The sequence below is a fragment of the Thunnus maccoyii genome, chromosome 13 (genome assembly GCF_910596095.1).
Source record: "Thunnus maccoyii chromosome 13, fThuMac1.1, whole genome shotgun sequence".
Lineage (NCBI taxonomy): Eukaryota > Metazoa > Chordata > Actinopteri > Scombriformes > Scombridae > Thunnus > Thunnus maccoyii.
Window position 1 is genome coordinate 18,661,239 of NC_056545.1, and position 19,343 is coordinate 18,680,581.

At 39.3% G+C, this 19,343-nt stretch overlaps 1 protein-coding gene across 3 annotated transcripts in view; it reads left to right on the top strand.

Moving 5' to 3' along the window:
• Positions 1–19,343, top strand: part of cadm2a (cell adhesion molecule 2a) — a 231,096-nt gene that overhangs the window by 196,104 nt on the left and 15,649 nt on the right. For all 3 annotated transcript variants that reach the window (XM_042431967.1, XM_042431965.1, XM_042431966.1), the window contains 4 exons: positions 11,236–11,397; positions 13,059–13,149; positions 13,259–13,437; positions 17,929–18,036. In XM_042431967.1, the coding sequence (XP_042287901.1) occupies positions 11,236–11,397; positions 13,059–13,149; positions 13,259–13,437; positions 17,929–18,036 (540 nt within the window). The remainder of the gene's footprint in view (positions 1–11,235; positions 11,398–13,058; positions 13,150–13,258; positions 13,438–17,928; positions 18,037–19,343) is intronic.

Consider the following 19,343-nt stretch of genomic DNA (forward strand, 5'->3'; position numbering starts at 1 on the left):
CCTGTTTTATCAGAGGGCTGTTCTAAATCACACTGACTGGACTACGCACCTCCTTTCCAGCCAGTTCCTGCTCTGTTCTACTTGATGAACCATCCGCTTTGTAATTGTTTAAAAGGGAAAGCAAGAGAGAGCGAGAGATAGAGGGAATGAGAGAGAATATGAAATGATGAAATGACATCTTTGAGGAAGAGAGAAACAGATGCGGTTCTGTATCAAATAAAATGCAGAACCCGGTGGGACGGACTGTCACAGATCATCAGCACAGTTGCAGAACTTTTTTTTTTACGAGGTTTCTCTGTTGTTTCACAGAGCAGATTAAAGGCAGAAAACAAAATGCAAATCACCCCTTTCTAATTTAAATGACTGCAAGTGTAAACAAAGAGATAGAAAGGAGAATCACAGATTTGCCTTTTTTTTTTTTTCTTATAACTGCCAAAAAAATAATGCCGGTTTGGGAAGACACTGTCATAATCTTTGTATAACCTAACAGATCACTGAAACCCAGTAATGAGAATAACAAGTAGCCAGGTGTTGCACATCCTAAATGCCCAATTAAATGTAGTCAAATTCTCTTCATGAGAAGCATTTCAGATGCGTAACACACAGACACAGAGTTCATTTCTCTGCTTATATAAAGGATTAATAAACCACAAAAATCATTTTTGCCAAAGCATGCATGAATTTTTTCTTATTATCTTAATACTTTCTGCTATCAGTTTCTTGGCATCTCTGACAACACTGACTAGGTCTGTCTTCTATCTGCTGCACATTCATTCCCATTCTTAAATGAATGTACAACTTATTTTAGTATTTTCATAAGTTTTACACTACAATTTATTTTTACACACCTTATCAGTCACGTAGTAACTAAGAGTTGTTTTCCTCCCCAGACAGTGTTGAGCCAGTGCTGCTAAGTCTTCCTTTTTTGTTTGTTTTCTTGCCCATCATTCATTAAAATGAAAATGAAATCCCTGTAGCTGTTCAATAACCATTGTCACATTTCCATGTCCTGTAAACAAAAATCTAAGCAGTCTTTCAATTATTAAATCCTACATTTATGAGATCCCCAATTTGCATATATTTTTTAATCTAATTAAGCTAATCACCATGTTTAGTAATGTATTATAGTAGTTTGTCATTCTGCTTTACATTGCTTCTTGTCGCCCTTTTGAGAAACATGAAGCCAATAGAAATACTAATTAGCAAAGTGAGTACTGTTCCTTACAGGCTTATTGTGTCTCCATGGGTGATTATTGTGTCTCCCAGTGGCCCACTACTGAAAGAAGAGCTCCCTGTAAGGCAAATGGAAACCTAGCCAGGACATAATGTTCTTTTAATTTACCGAAAGTTAACAGGTAGTCAGAGATATCCTTGGTGGTTTGAAGTGAAGGTTGTCTCCAGAGGATATGCTTTCTCATTAAGGTCAGATGCTATAATTCTCTCCTCAACTTGGCACACAACTATCTTTAATTTGGGCCTTATACAATTTCATATCAGTATGTTATTCACTGTGACAAGGTTTTAGTCCCTTACCTAGAAAGAACACTGATTGTTTCTTGAGGTTCACACTTAATACAGCATAATGATTTCTGAAAAAAAAAAAAGAAAACAAGAACAACCACTATAATGTAGTCATTTTTCTCTGTAAAATAAATCATGGCAACATTGTCTCAGAACAGAAAACAGAACCTTGAGACTTTATACAAATGTGAGATTAGAAGATTCTTGTCAGATCTGCTATGGGACTCGTCAGACATTTCGATCGGAGGTGATGTTTCAGCCCTCATTGAATTCACTGAAAAGCTCTTTTAGTGTCTGCCATTACACCCTTTCTACCCGAGCTTAAGCCCAGACAGCTCAGCCTGCTATCTTGCATTAGGTTTTCCCAGAGTCCAGATAAGCAAGCAGATAAGACCAAATCAATGCTGGTTTTCCACACAGTTTTAAGTAATATCATTATATCTTTTCTTTTAATTAAATGTTAACAGTTTGTAGATGATATTGAAGTTATATGTCATCATGTTTATTCAGAAGAGTCGAGAGAGACAAACACCACAAAAGTTCACCTCTAATCAAACCAAATAGATGAGTATTTATATGTATTTTTTCTAAGCTGCTGACCTTGTCACCATGGTATTTTTTTAGCCACATTATAAAACTTTGAAAAAGTATGTAAGTAAGGTGATGAAAATATTGATCCCTTGATTAATACCTTGTCTTTCCTGACAAGTAGGTGTCTGTTTTTAATTAGCACTTCATTGCCCAGTGTGATGCTTTTGTCAGACATATTCAGGACATGTTTAGTTCAGGGAAAAAGTCTGTTCTCGAGACTATGATTGACACATACACATTTTCTTCTTTGTCACACCATGAATGCTTCTCTGCCACTAATTGGTCTGCTTTCTTGTTATAAAAAAGGTGTGAATTATCATCTGGACACTGTCAGTCTGACTTGTTATATATAACACCGACAGAGAGTTTTTATTTGTGTGTAAATGTGTGTGCAAGCGTGTGTTGCATTTAAATTGGAAAAAAAATGAAACAAACCCAGCAAAGCCACTCAAATGTATTTTCTTATTCCTCTCTCTGATGTTCTGACTTTCTTCCAGGACACCGCATTTAAAACTGACTAAATAAATAAACATGAGCGCATTAAAAAACAGAGGGCATCACATGTTAATACACAATGTATGTATGTGTAGGTGTATATGTGAGTGCACTTGAAGTGTTCATCATCCTGACAGGATCAGGGTGTGTTCAATGTGAAAAGCCATCTGATTGTGGGCGGCCATGCTGGGAATAAATGACAATTGTGACATATTGGTGTGGGATCTAGGGGAATAGAGAAGATTATATTACCGGCAGAGCCACTGGAGCAGTCCATCACCCATTCACATTCAGTTAACGGACACCCTATGCTAAGTGTGTGTCTGCGTATGTGTGTCTGCGTGAGCAAAACAGACAGATGGAGAAGACAGCCTGCATGTAGGACATAAGCTTGTGTGTGTGGAACGGAATCCAATATTCTTATTTCTCAGTCTCTTTGTCCCACAGATCCCTTCAGTCCCCACCCAGTAATGATATATTTCTATCTCAGTTACACAACGTAACCCTGAGAGACCTCTGCCAATATCACCACATGTAGCACTTGTTTACACACCACTGAACCAGGGGGAGCTGTGTGGAGACCAAGCAAGGCAGAGATGAAATGAATATTTATTTCAAATAAGGGTGGGGATGTTCGCTATTGGATGAGTATTATCATACTCTGTGACCTAAACTGTAGAGGTTATTGCTTCATCATGTTACGCGATAGCGCTATTCCAAGGGGGCTTAGGGGAAAAAAAAACACCAAGATTTGATTTAAATTCGCTCACGGTCACATCCCTTTTCTATTGTCAAACTTGTTAGTCAAGGACAAGGAACTATTACTGCAGACATTCCCTGCACTATTTTAGGTCGTTGTCTGCTGACTTTTCAATATGCTATCACTCAAGTCTGCCCGTTCACTAAAGAGTTGAACAGTGACTGCACAACCTTTTGAAAAAGCGCTGGCTATTTCTTCATTTATGGGTAATTGTCCTTGACTACTGTGACAGAGAACAGAATAAGGTGGCCATCATTATTCTAAGGTTTTAGCTGGAAAGAGCTATTGAGGAAAATGAGGAAGCAATAGCTCCTGGAGCTTATTTCAAAGAGGGTGATGTCAAAGTTGATGAGACAGCTCGTGACATTGTGAACACTAAAATAAGAATTAAGTTCAGGAATTTTAAGTAAGTTTTCAAGTTAAAAATGACATTTTTCAGTCATTTCAGCAGTGTTAGACAACCTTGCACACCACTTTAAAAAAGTCTGTGTTTGGACTACATTTATACTATCCAGCTCCCTGGGGTGGAGTGGATCAATGGCCATTAAAGATGTCATTTCAAGAGGGCTCCTGCAAGTCACAGTGGCATGAATAAAAGATGCCTAAGTCACACACACAAAAACACTTATTCACCCTCTTATCTTGTATTCATGTGCAGCACAAACACAAAAAGTCTTGCATGCATGCACATACATACAAGCACATACCTGAAATCAAACCAATTTGTGTCTAACACTATCATAGCACTATATGAATTAATATCAAGGCACCAGACTCTGGTGAGGTTAAACTCTAGTTTTATTTGGTTTTACATCTCTTTGTAGTGTCACAACTTAGAGTTTTTGTCTAACTCTTCAACTACAAGATGGCTGGAATGAGGAACAGAAATATCACATTCACAAATGCACCACATTTACTTTCTTTCTTTATCACTTTGATTAAATATGCCCATGTAGATGTGTATCCAACTCATTCTCTGTCTCTGGCAGAGTAAGCATTTATGTGATCAGGTTAACAGACTTAGAGCTGAGCACTGTGGCAAAAGAAGAGATCAGATTGCTACACCCACTGCCTATGCCCATTAAAAGCAACATCCTGGAGGTGAAGCACCTGTCCAGTTTTAAATGCCAAGGCACTGAGACCGACCAGACCTCTCCTTTCAAGGGCCAGTGGAAAACTGTCTCCATGAATCCACAGTAGACACTTCTTAGCTGTGAATGTGGGGAGTGTCATGTCGGAGAGGACATTGTGATACGGCTCTGTCAGTTACTGATAGAAACTCTCTTAACATTTAACAGTGTTCCCTGGTGGTGGTCGCCCGTCAGTTAAGCTCAGTCGAGCTGGTAAGACAGGTCAAACATGGAGGGGGGTGGGGAGGGCGCTTACAGGCTGTCAATAGGCCCATTTCCCTGAGAAGATGGTGGAGGCTCTATGTTCAGTATCATGTCCACAGCTTACTGGAGCTGGAGCCTCCTGTTTTAAAGTTTAGTCATACCTATTGTCATGCTGCTCATCATAACATATTTTTTCTGTTTGCATTATGAATTTTATTGTATTTAAATAAGTGTTTTGTACAACTACATATTATGATTATCTTCACCCTCACCCACAGACAATTTTACATTGTTTTTGCTCGAACAAATTGTTTTAAATCTCAGATGGGATGCAGTTCAGGGTATGTTGAGTCAGCCCTCGGACCCCCACTGCCAGGATTAGTCAGCCCTATAGCTGTTGTTGAAGATTCCTCAACCCGCCCCAGCAGTCCCCCTCTGTCTCTCTTGTCTATCCCTCCATCTTCTTTCCTTTTCTCCTGTGAAATGGGCACAAAAGGGTCAGATTCTCATATTTTACCGCTTGTCATTTCCATTTCTAATCCTCCAAGGCTCTGTCTTGGCTCACGCCAGCAATGCAGGGCTCTGAGCTCCCACCCACAGAACAGTGTGATGCAGTCAGCCAAATACTGTGAAGCGCTTTGTTAAGGAGAGGTACCCAATGTGATTATGGCAAGTTTGTGTCCAATTCATAAGGCACGTGATAATAGATCTACATCTTGAATTCCATCAACAGTTTGTAATTAAATCATGTAAGTCATAAAAAAATGTGCAAATTTATTACCTTGGTAAATCTAATCAAGTGTCAGTCTAAGGGCCAAATTCATGTGCTTGACCATCTTAAATACCATAAGCCCCTTCACTCATTCTGTGCTGGTAAATAAAAAACAAACCAAAACAGAAGTTCATCCTGTTTGATTTCCCTGTCAGTTCTACATCCCAAACAAGGACTCATGTAACACAGAAAAGCAGTGGCAAGCTTTTATATTCTCTCCCTCTTTTGGTAGTTAAGTTTCTGACCAAATCAACATCAACCTAAAAATTGCTGCACTGTGCACTTAAAAAAAAGAATTCTGACAACAAAATAGGCCATTCAGCAGTGAGTAGACAAAAAAAATCTATGCAAGAGAGCAGAGAGATTCGACTGTGTAATATGAAAGGGCAGTTTTAGACAATACACGCGGGTTGCTACTGGCTGCACTTAAGATTTTTACTCATATTTATAATGACAGGCCCATGAGCCTGAAGAAGATGCATTATTAGTTTGCTTGCCAGTTAAATTGAACATATAAAAAAGAGAATTCAAGCTTGTTATTTTTAGTTTTATCATCAAAATCTGTGCAATACAATCCTCAGACAGCGTTTTTGCCAGTTTCATTGCCATACCGTTACGTGGCCTCTATCCTAAAGTATTGAGTAACTCACTCTTTAATATTTCATTATACTGATTTTAGTGTTTTATGTTAAATTACAGAGAAGGGCATCAAAAGAAAAGAACACCAGTTCCTAGGGATGCACGATATTGGATTTTTTGCCAATATCCGATATGCTGATATTTCCAACTCACTGTCAGGCGGCAGAGGAGATGGCAAAAAATCGGCCTCTCAAGATATGGCCGATGCCGATATTTCATTTTAGAGCTTTTATCGGCCAATACCGATGACGTGCCGATAATATCGTGCATCCCTACCAGTTCCCATTTAAAACTCCATGCTTCACTTGTTCTTCTTTTCTTTAATAAAATTTGAGGGTTTGTTATGTGAGCACTGAAAGAAACACTGCTGCGTGGTTCAAATTCTCCAGAAATATCCAGAAATTACAATTTCTAGGTATAAAGACTTCTAGCAGTCCTCTTTCAATCCTGTCAGTTATTCCTACCTAACATTAGGCATCCTGAAAGCCACCATTATGTGAATTTTCCAGTGAAAGCTTAAACCTGCGGTGCTTAACTTTTACATATAAATTAATGTTACATTCAAGCCCTTACCAAACGAGTTCACACAATGCTGATTAAGCCTATCACCGCCAGATAAATCTCTCTGTATTTCACAGTATACCAGAGATTTTAATCTGATGTCGGATTTGACGTTCCCACGCTGGCTGGATGAATGCATACTGCGCATGCTCTATGGGCAGAGCATGCGGTTAGCTCTCTGCTAACTTGAATGGGGATAAAATAATTGAATCATGCAGCTCAAATGTTACCGGACCGAATGGATCAAATTCTGATAGTGAAACTAATTCTGATTCTGAGTGAAATTTTGTGGGGGTTGTGTGATGCTCAAAACAATTTATGTAAACACGTGTCGACAGTGTTTTTGTAATTACTCTCACTGCCAGAAGGGGGAGACACAAGTCCCGCACCTCAGCTTTAAAGTAAAATAACATAATCTTTTCCAAAATTCTTCATTGGTTCTAACAGTAACTCTCACCCAAAAAGTCTCTTTATAGAGCAAAAAAATCTATGTTTTTACAGATCAGGGGGATCATCAAACAGCGGGTTTGCGAGTGTGTGTGTGGGCATGTGGGCACACATGCATATACAGTATGTGTATTATGAGACTGGCCAGATTAGTTTTTTGATTGACAAGCCTGAGCTTTAATGGCAGCTTGATGTCAGTCTCCTTTCAGTTGCGCTTAAAATGTGATAGGATATTTATAGACCAATTATACCTACTTTCACCCACACACATGCACACTCATGTGCACACACACAATAGTGCAGAAGCCATCTGAATGCATGCAGATTGATACACTTTAATGATGAGGTAGTACTCACTGTTAAACAACTGTTATTATGTTCTCAAAGTGGATCTTAAGAAGACTCTGGACCAAAAAATTATATTAATGAACTCAAACTTTGTGTGAGCATATCAGTTTTTGTAGGGTTCTTATCCTGAGTCACACAGAGGCAATCAGAGTCCATTCAAATCACTAAACACTTAAAGAGCACAGCGAAATTATATATTAAGTTTTTCAATTTCTATAATAATGATGTTTCAGTGCAGAGCGTAGATTTCAGGAACCTCTGAAATAGGAATATTCTGAACTAACTTTTAACTTCTGTATGTTTTTTTTTTTTTTCTGAAAGCCAACCTACAATAATAAATAGAAGTAGCACAGACAGAACATTGGGTTAGCTGCCACAGGGGCACCGCTGAGTGCCCATCACATTGATTGAAGTGCTTAAATTCTTGCCTTGAAACACATAACATATGAGCACAATCAAACTGCAAAAGTCAGGATGATTCATTCAGCTCTTTCAGACAAAGTCATTACAATATTTTGAATTTGACATATTTTTTAAAAAATGAAAATATTGTAAGTTATTGAAAAAGTGTTTAATTAGAAATAGATAAGTCAGTTGTATAACTGAACCTGTCTTTGGTGCATGTTAGTAAAATTCAGCCTCCTGTTTGATTGCTGTTCACCAAAGAAAAGGCATTTCATTAGACATAATATGACTCATCTCATCATAAAAGCTGAATTGAATCATCAGTGTTTGATTAAAGTGTCAGATAAACCAGCTACTCATTAACCCCAATACTAACCCCGACAAGAATATACAACTATTAAAAGGAGAGGAGAGGAAACAGACAAAAGGAAGGATGGAGTAAGCCTGAACACCTGGAGTTACGAACACAGTATCAGAAAACCGGGATTTGATGTATACAGAGTTTGGACACTGTACATCTGTAACATCTGTGGAAGGAACCCTCTAGGGCTGCAGAGAAGTTTTATAAAGCAAAGGAAGGAGAGCAACAAGGAGTAGACAGACAAATTTGACTGATGGAGAGACAAAGAGGCAGGGAGAAGCAGCCTATGAGGTCCTGACATAACTATTAGAAAGGATAGATGTCTGTAACTGCTAAAGCTTGCCTTGGTATTGGAAATATGATTTCCTCTCTTTGCAGTCCTCCACTCTTTCTCACTCTCCTTTGTCTTCTACAATTTCTTCTTTGTGAAGATATCCAGCTATTTTCCCTCTTTCCTCTTGTCTGGCTGGATGTTGCTAACACTGCAGACCTGTCAGTCATTCATCTCTAGGGGAGGCGGGCTCATTGCCTCAGTTGGGGGAAGTGACTGAGCAGAATCGTTGATTGGCAGAATCGAGAGGGAGAGGGGACCGCGGGGTGGGATGCTTAGAAAGTGGAGCAGATGAGCGCAGAGAGAGGGATATGGAGCGTAAACAGCCTCTTTAGGAGCTACAAACAAAGGTGGCCAGCATGAGAGATTTGCCACATACACTGATGCTTCCTTGAATTTACCATGAGAATACAGAAAAAGAGGGACAAACACCTGAATGCACAGATAAGCCCGGACGGCTGAATACAGTATAATAGCAATTTTTAATCTCTCTTTTTTGAAACAAACCTTGTTAGTGTTGCTGTGGATGAACAGGCTTGATAAGGTTTAAAATACAGGATGCTGGCATGATCTGAGCAGACAAACCACCCCCAAAAGACTGGTTGAACAGATGTGATTGAGAAGAAAAATACCCGCTTGGAGGTGGATACGTATAAGCAATTAAGTTGTGAAACAGCCAGTATGTGAAAGCAAATCCAGCAGTGATGAGTTGTGCAAGATTTTTGGCTCTAAGTGTGCGGTCTGGAATTGGATGGTCATTTGAGTTACTTAAGAGAACAGTCATGTCATATGTGTAGGCTGAGGCTTCATCAAAAATTGGCAAGTAATGTTGCTGCCACAGTTTGAAAAATATTTAGTGTGAATTTGATATAGAGGACATAGAAGTCTCTAAAATACAGAGGTTAATTCTTTCTTAAACCTTATTTTTCCACAGCAAAAAAGCCCAACTAGGGACCTGTTAAACAGCAAGAATTCCTAACATTTGAGCAAGGTGTTCTTCTCAGTCACAACTCAAGTACTAAACTGTCAGTACTTGACCAGACGGGCATCCTGACCAGGTACAGACTGAGCATCAAGCTCAAGGATAGTTTGATGGGAACAGAGGAAGTGTCTGTGACCTTCTAGTTAGAACGGCCTCTCTACCTTGTAGACACCACCGTGTTTCAGGGATGCTGATTTATTAGGAGCAAAAAAGATCTCAAACGCACTTATGTGGCAGTCAAAAAATGGTGTCAGAAGGGCCAGTTGTGAAACTTTAATCAAACGCATTTGGCTTATGTATGGCCAATCTCATTGGGGAAGCAAATGAAGAAAAAAGTGGAATGGTGTGATCAAGAAGTATGCTGAATTTCAGGGCATTATGTAGATGATTTGAGAAAGCTGGTTTGGAGGAGTTCTCCAAAGCCTTGGCAATGATTGGGGTGTTGATGGGCATAGAGAGGTGGATCAGCTGTTTGATTGGGATTACAAGGCAGGTGTTGAAAGGATAGCGCTGATAGCAGATTGTACAGATGGAGAGGACTGTGCATAATGATACTTTGCAACAAGGCTGATTGAAGTTATTGCCAAATGTCTGATTGGCCCTGGTAATGTTTTATCCCAAAGAGGCTGGAAATGGTTGTCAGGTAGAAGGATGGGAGGGAGAGGTAGAGGAGAATAGCATGACACTATGTAGTGAGACTTGAAGAAGTTGTGTGGGGCAGTAAAGCCTGAGCAGCTGCAGGCAGAGATGGTTCAAAGAGTCCCCATCTAGAGGTGAGGCAGGTGGGAGACATCAGCTGAAGATGATTGTCTGTCAGTGCCCCCACACAATGGTTGCAGTTCTTGTGTTGACTTTAACTTTTTAGGCGATGCATACATGTCAACTGGTTTTCTTAGTGAGGATGTTTAGACTATGATTTTTACTTTATGTTATCGGAACTTGAGGACTGCTGCAGAATGGTTGATCCATGGTTGTAGTCCATCTGTGGTTGGAGTTAAGCAAGGTTCCCTGTGGGGTCAGTGCTCCTGAAAATAAATGTGTTGATGCTAAGAGCTGGACTTTTTAGCTTTTGTGTTTGTTTCATTTGTGCCTGAGAGCTATACACATATATATATTTGGAAATATCAAATGCCCTCATACATCTGGAACACTGGTAGATGGCAAAGAAGCATCAAGCAGCTAAAGGCTGGTGCACTGAACACCCACATTAAAGAAAGTTGGCTTGTTGTTTTTTTAGCTGTAGTTGCTAGGTCAGTACATGAATTAAAGATGTTGTAAAATGATTATTTTATTACAGTACTACTACAGTACTTTGATGCTCACGGGTTTTAAAAGTCAAGTTTTTAAAGTCAACTCAGTTTCACTCAATCTAATCATTACACAGGGACTATGATCTCTTCTAAAACAGCTTCTTTATTAAATATATGACCTGCAGTGGTGTGTTTTCAGGTCTGTGCACTGTGATAAAGAAACCACCAGTACCTGTGTGAAAATACTATGAATTTTCCATTTAGGTGCTTATTGCATTGCATGATGAGCCCTTGTGTGTGTCCCTGTGGAATCTGACTGTGCCTGTAAAGCAGGACTAAACCGAAATGTTGAACACAGGGGACGATGTCGATGTGTGGCCATCACACCTTGCAAGATAAATGTGCTGCATCAGTGACAATATGCAACTCTTTCCAAAGGTGCCAAAGAGGTGAATGCAAGTGGGAAGACATTTACAGTACGGAGCTCTCTGCAGCTGCACGTGGACAGAAATGATGATGGAGTGGCCTACACCTGCAGAGTGGACCATGTGGCACTCTCACAGTCACCACAGCAGGCAACCGAAGTACTGGAGGTCCACTGTGAGTGTTCACACACAAAGACATGCACACACTCAAACACACACATGGAGTGGACACGTGGACATGAGTGGAAAAAGAAAATAAATGAAAGAGGAAGAAACTAAATCCCCTTTGAAAAAAGTGCTTTTACAGCTGCAGAATCACGTTAGCTTGTATTCAACTATTAAGACTTACATATTTGTAGTTAGGTTTTGATTTAAAGTCCCTTTTTACTGTAGGTGTTTACATTTTTTTACATATTTGCATCAAGGTTACATTTTTTTTCATCATACAATATTAAGCTGGTCTGGGCAATAATCCAATTGTTTATCATCCATGGAAAATATTCATATACTTTGTTTGAATCTTGATAGATTTTGATACATTTTATCAAAAACTATCAAAATTTTTGAACACTATTTTTTGAAAATTTGAAGAAAACACAAAAAAACCATCGAGCTGAATGGGATGAACCATTTTTGTCTCAAACCTTTATACCATTTATTGTTGAATACTTCAGTAAATCGTAATATTATAATACAGCAATATCATTACGATCATATGATAATTATTAATGTATCCCCAGACTTGGGGAGTAATGGAATACATGGAACGGCATTATGTAATAAGGATACAAAAAAAAGAACAAAAAGAACAATATACTGCCATGCTCTGTAAAAGTCCCAAACGGAAGCAGAGCAGGAACGAGAGGGCAAAATAACTTACTGATCCACAATGATGTGAGTAGAGAATGATACGACATGGTGTGCGCAGGTGCACACAGCATGTGCACAGCGGTCGCACGTACACACACTTCACACACAGTGAATTTATGTTGGTAGAGTAGGCAGGGACGGTCGTTACGCGCTGTGGCAGTCCCAAAGACTCACAAATAAGTTAAAAGAGAGCTTGACTATATGACAGCTTGCGTAACGTGCCCAGAGCTGCCTGTGTGTCATTGGTGGCCCACCACTTTCAATAATGAGAGAGTTAGAGAAAACTCAGAAGTATCACACAGATAGAACAGAATAAAAGGACACAGTGAAGCCCATGATGCCGCTGCACATACGTATGTCTGCCACTGCCATTCCTCTGAGAAGAACTGTGGAGGAGGACAAAGCTCTCGTAGAGTGGGCACGAATACCCAGCGGGAGGTCTTCCCCCACTGCGACATACAGTATGCCTGTGTGATAGCTTCACACAGCCAGTGGGCCAAGCTTTGTTTCGTCACAGGCTTTCCCTGAGAATGTTCCCTGTAATACACGTCATGTGTTGTGCACTTTCATTGTATGTCTATAGGCTACTGCCTGAATTTGCTTAATGAAAAGCAAGTTTTTCTTTAAAAATACACTGAGCAGAGGACACATTTTTGATGCTAAAAATCTTGGTTTCCCCATTTTCTTTTTTTAAGATAACATTGTTCTATTATCTTACAGAATACACTTAAGTAAAAGTCATCTTATTGATATTTCTTTTCTCGTCTTTATTTGCATATTGGATATTATGATAATCCAAAAGTAATCAAGTTACGTTACTTTAATATTGTAATACCTGGATTAGGATACTGACTACATTTTAACAGATATTTAGTAATTGTATCAGAATACATTTTTAAAGTGACCCTCCGAACCCTGTGTATCCCATATAATCCATTCTCACTCTGATCCCTCTGTCTGTCCTAGATGCTCCTCGTGTGGAAATCATCCACTCTCTTGCAGTCCCTCAGGAGGGTCAGTACTTAAAGCTGGAGTGTGTGTCCAAAGGAAACCCCTCGTAAGTCACTCAAATTTTGTAGTTAGTGTCAGCCTTTTATATAATGCATCAGACAGGTACAGTATATGTCACACATCTTATGTCTCTTTCTCATCCTCTCACCTCCCAGACCAGATCCTGTGATGTGGACAAAAGACGGAGGTGAACTTCCTGACCTGGACAGGATGATTGTAGAGGGGAGGGAGCTCACCTTTACTTCACTCAACAAGACAGACAATGGCACCTACCGCTGCGAAGCCAGCAACCACCTAGGGACCAGCAGTGCCGAATATGTACTCTACGTCTATGGTGAGTTCAAAGGAAAGGCTAAATTGGATAAACTGGATAATTATATCACATCTGGAGGTAAAAGAAATCTTCAATAGTTACTCATTTGACACCACGGACCTGTACAAGAAAAAATCTGCCAGACGACGCCTCGGACTCCAATAATGCTACATATAAATAGTGTAAAGTATGAACCTCACAGGCACAAGCACCAAACTCCATTGCAAAAACAAGGCTTATAATACCTCCTGATCTGCATACTATATCAGTGCTAAGACTGATTAGTGGTACCATCTCTCACAGGGAGAATAAGGGCCTCAGGTGACACAAATGCCACCAACGCCTTTCCTTAAATAAACCTGCGTCCCAGATCCTCCACACACACACTCTCACACGCACACACCAGGAGGGAAATGTGTGAGGGAGGCAGAATTTAGTGCTGCATTGTCAGGAATATCACCAGGAAGGATAAGTAATTCCTAGCAACGCCAGAGGAGGTGGATAATAAGACTCAGTGTCATGGAAAACAGATAGCTCATCTTCTTTTCCGTTTCTCAACTGCCATTAGTCTTTCGGCATTAAGTAATATTGCTTAAAAAAAGCAGAGCAGTGACACATCTCTTTCCCCTCTGTTTTAGAAACTTAGACAATGTGTGATAGCAGACAAAAAGGCAGGTAGTTTTTGGCCAGAGGAATCATCCAACTGGAGGCGAAAGAGAATTTCCCTAAGTGGATCAATAAAATATTACATTATTAATATTACATGCACCGAGGGGGAGTGTTTCATTTTGTCTCTTATTTAAAAGCAGGCATAATCTGATGGAAAAAAGGAGAAAATAAACCTCTCAGGTCCAGACAGATATGCTTTGCCGGAGCAATAGCGATTTCTAATATGGTCCTGACCGTCCTTGGTGGATGTACAGTAATAACCAGATGTGGAGCTGTTGACGGATGCAACCAAGGTTTCTATCAATAGTTCATGAAGTGCTTTCTGCTGGTCCTAGCCAAGGACACAACAACATGTGAAAATCTCAGGAATAGTCAGGAATGTAAAAATAAAACAAAAAAAGAAATGCTACATTTTATCTTGTTTGATTGTGTTTTGAAAATAGGAAAAACATACTACTATAAAGTTACATTTCATTATTTGATGATACATATACATCACTCACTTTTATGTAGCCCAATGCAGTGATTTATTGCATTTGATGAATCTAGACACTCCACAGTAAGAGCAAATTTATACTGTCCGTATCCATGTTGCTGCATGGGGCCGCATGATGTAAATTTTTTCCGCCCATGTCCGCAAGGAATGTCCGCACTGATAAACATATGTGAAGATATCTATGCATGCCAGTGTAGTTAGGGGCAAATATAGTCCTACAACAGACAGTGGTTGTGCTTTTACTACATTGGGTGTCTGCATACACGGATGTGTGCACATGTTCGTCAATGCAGTCATAAATTGTGGTCTGCACCCCCGCAGCCATGTAGATGCATAAAGTATAATATAATATGACAACTTGAACTTCAGCTCGTAGTGTAGAGTGTGTGCTGAGTAAAATAGATAAGATTGATAAAATTCAAGGCAAGGGAGAAGGTGAAATCCCAATGTTATACAACTCAAAATTGATTTATTCCAATTAGTAATACTGTCATCACACATCTTTTTTTATTTTTTACTCATCCTACACAGTAGCTACTGTGTGATACAAACTTGATTAATTTATATACTGTATGAAGTTTACACCTTTTATATATATGTGTGTGTGTGTGTGTGTGTGTGTATATATATATATATATATAGATAGATAGATATAGATATAGATATAGATATAGATATAGATATAGATACAGATATAGATACAGATATAGATTTATATTTACATTACTAAGATCTAAGATATTAAGTTAAAGGATATGGCTGGTGATTTTTTATATTTTTCCTATTGTCAACAAATCCCATGTGCAGAGCAAAACCAACAAAGAAATAATCCTAGTCACAAGTATTGTATGTATATCCAAAGCATGATATATCTTACATATCACAACCTCTTGACTTTGTGCTGAAGTTATTTGAGAAATTTACAATGTAGTACGGAGTCAAGAGGTTGGGATTTGTAGCACAACAAGCTAGTGAATCTCTGTAAACGGAACCACGTTCCCATCTGCCTTACAGCTACTCTCCAGAAACTGAAAACGTGGTCGCTGTTATTAGTCTATGGAGCCGTTTCTAAAGAAACTACTGTGACCGTAATCTTTGAGGTGAAGGAACATGTTACCCAGTCTAATGGTGAGGCTCACTGACTTGTTTATAAAAGATTTTGGACAAAAACGGAGGTCTATGGCACAGAGGAATGAGACTTATCAGGGTTTGGACTCACATGCATGGTTGGTTTGGCTCTGCACATCAGATTTCTAGACAATTAGAAAAATATAGAAAATTAAAGGCCATATCCTTTAAAGCAAATAATTTATGTCACAGTTGCCATCTCTGCATTCAGAGCCACAAAACAGGACAAGCCCTGAGGAGTGATATATACCACGTGATGTTTTTTAGGCTGTATTAAAGCAGAGGGAGATGTGTTTTCCAGGTAAGCAAGGAAGTAATTGCAGTGCCTACCCTTGTCTGAATCTGATATCAATGCCAGTTAAATTACTGTGGTTAAAAAAACATATATCAGCATATTGATTAGGATCTCCGAGTTGAGAGATAAATTAAGAAATTATCTCCTTTGATAATTTATTGGTCCACTAAAATAGGCCTATCAAAACACAGGACGAAACCATAAAAGTTTCATGGCATATTTCTGAGATTTCGCACTTCCTACCTAATTGCAGTGCATATTTTGTGGAGCTTTAATTAGTGTGCTTGTCCCACATGCCAAGGTGTCTGTGTGCACCTAACAATTCCTTCAAATGCCAGCCAAATGTAACAACAAGAATAACCAATGCACTTAATGGCAGTGATGTTATTAAACTGACAAATTCTGCACCACAAAAAAGGCAATTGGGTATGGGAGGGTCAAAGAGTCCTATCCAGATTCATTACTTGTTCTTTTGAAATGGCACCCAGTCTGTTCCTACCCTTCATTAGTGATTAGCACATCTTTTAGCCTTTCACAATTGCAGCCATAATTCTTGGAAAATACCTTTTTAATGGTTCCTCTGCAACGAGGAGACGTTTTCTCTCTTCCCTCTTTCCTGAAGACATGCATTTAGCTGCTTAGTGATTCACGCTAAGGTTGAAATGTCACTGAGACACCCAGGACAGTTGGCCCTGAGAAAGAGTACCACATCCAATTAAAAGCTTCTAGCTCACCATAAAAATCAGAGTGACATAAACATAAAAGCCAAGGTGGTAGTGTAACCTCATTAACTTTGTCACACTATGTTTCAATCCCATATTTCCTGTTACTTTAACTTGTGACGGTGAGAAACGCTGCCTTTGATGAAGCACTTTTCCCATTATCCTGTAGTGAGAAGTCAAAAACTGAGCATGCAATGACAGCCCTGCTACCTTTTTTTTGTTTAATCCTGAAATCATCCTTGCAAACATGGATAATTGGCACAGATCATTTGTCAAATTACCTCTATATGGCGTAATCCAACTTTCTTTCCTCTCATATGTTGAGAGGTTCCCGCTCAAGATCTATCTTCATCGACATCAGCCAACATTAGCAGATTCGAAGTTAATCCTGTTCTCTTGCTACAGATGTAACCTTCACATTCAAAGACAGAATATTTTAAATCATGATGAAAAGGAGGATTGGGACTATAACATAACGTGAAGATGACAACTTGCAACATTATTTCCTTTACACTACTTTGTAAATATTGCATTACTCTTTTTCAGATTTTGCCAAAAACACACCCACAGGCTGCTCTCACACATGCAGGAATATGTAGACAAATACTCCTGCCTTTTCCTGGATGAACATGCTTGATTTGTGAATTGTACCTCTCATCTAGAACTCTATATGCTAAATGTTTATGACAAAAAAGTACATATGAGACATTCAGCTATTTTAAAAATGTGTGTGTCTCTTCAAATATGGCGTATGTGAACACTGATCCAAAGAAAATCATTAAAAATAAGCAATGAAGGTCATTTAAGGTAAATAAATTACACAGCAAAACATTTATAAGACACAAATATATATTGGTGATCCATGTAATGCTCTTTTCTTAATTAGTGAGAATTAAAATCCACAAAAAGGTATCAGCAATGCTTGAATTAATGCACAGTATTTTGTGTAATGCATCATTTTGCATCAACAGTGATTCATTGTTGTATTTTAGAAGGTGCGTGTTTTCAACAATCTTATGTTTATGCTTCATGTCATGATTTTGCAATTTTTTGCTCCTCACCATCACTATAATTTTTTTTAACCTTAGACCAGTGTGTGTTCCCTTATCACAGTATCTAACTGCCCCCATGTGAATTCAGTTTTTTTTGTTGTTGTATTTTTTTTTTCTTGTGTATAAGTGTCTGTCTGTCCCCTCCACCAGACGTCCCCACCACCCTGCCTCCATCCACCACTCCCCCCCTACATCCCATCCTTCCAGATCCTACTGCTCTATTAGGCGCCTCAGACCCCACAGTCACTGGCAACAGAGGTACAGTACCACCCCACGCATCCCCACAACCCCCTCAGCATGCTATATTGCCATTTCGCTCTTACTTTTAATGTCCTACTCCTCTGTCCTATTACTTCACTGCCTCAAGCTTCAGCATCCATGTCTTATGTGACACTGAGAATCGGAAAAAAATATCTACAATAATGCCTTCCTGGGACAAAATTTCTTCCCTTGCTCCTGATAATGTGTTTTGTTTGTGTTTTCACATTAAGGACATTATTTAGATTTTCGAAGTCTCCAAGATACACCAGGTCATTGTATTCAAAAAGAGTCTAGCTGTCCAAATACTCAATCCACTGTCCCCGTGACATTTCAAAGACTTCAGTACGTCTGTGCCCTGAAACCTCAAAGAAGCAAATGTCACGTCCAACTGAAAATGTCTGGTCACTCGAGATGTCTCATCATGACTCCTAATTCTGTGTTAAAACTTGGAGAGTTCTAACTTGAAAAGCTCTTTTTCAAAGTAAGCATAGAGGACATCTTATTGCTAAGACTGTGTACTTAGAGACTCTATTTCTGATGAGTATGAATGTTGTTGATATAATCCTCCATATTACCATTATAATATAAAATATGAATAATGGGATGCCATCTATAATAAGGCTGAAAAATAAATGTTGAGAGAGGCATAAAATGCTGACGTTATCTCAAATTTCAATTATCTCTAATTCCTGCAGAGGCTGATGACATGCAGAAAGTTATGGTTATGGATTTAAACTTTAAAATCACTGTTTAAGTTTGAACAACAAGGCCCAATGCCAAAAAGAGGTATTGTCACTAGAGAACGGGACATCTTGTCATGTCAAGTCTGAAAGGTTAGATGTAGTGGTCTGGTGTGTGTGGCAGGCAAAGTTGGAGGTCTTGGCATATTGACCCGGGGCTACGAAAACTGGCTCCTGGGAGGTGGAATATCACGTAACCACTGAGGAAGAAGCTGGAGCTACAGTAGGACATGGAGTGATACCAGCTACATACAGTGTACCTCTGGGGGAACTTTCGTTCAATCCTGTGCAAGTTTGGGGACATGGTATTTGAGTGGGCCATGTTCCAACTCTCCATTGTGGAGGCAGCTGCTCCAAGTTGGAGCCAGAAGGTCACTAGTGCCTCACATGGTGGCAGCCCGAGCGCCCACTGATGGACACCAGAAAGAAGTTATCATCAGGGGAGGTGAACTGCTTAACTCGAGTGGGGATATTGTCGAGTGCTTGTGAACCCCACCAACACAGTTAAGGAAGAGTTGGAAGACTTGGTTGTCTTGGTTGACTTGGTTGTCTTTAGTGTTGCGC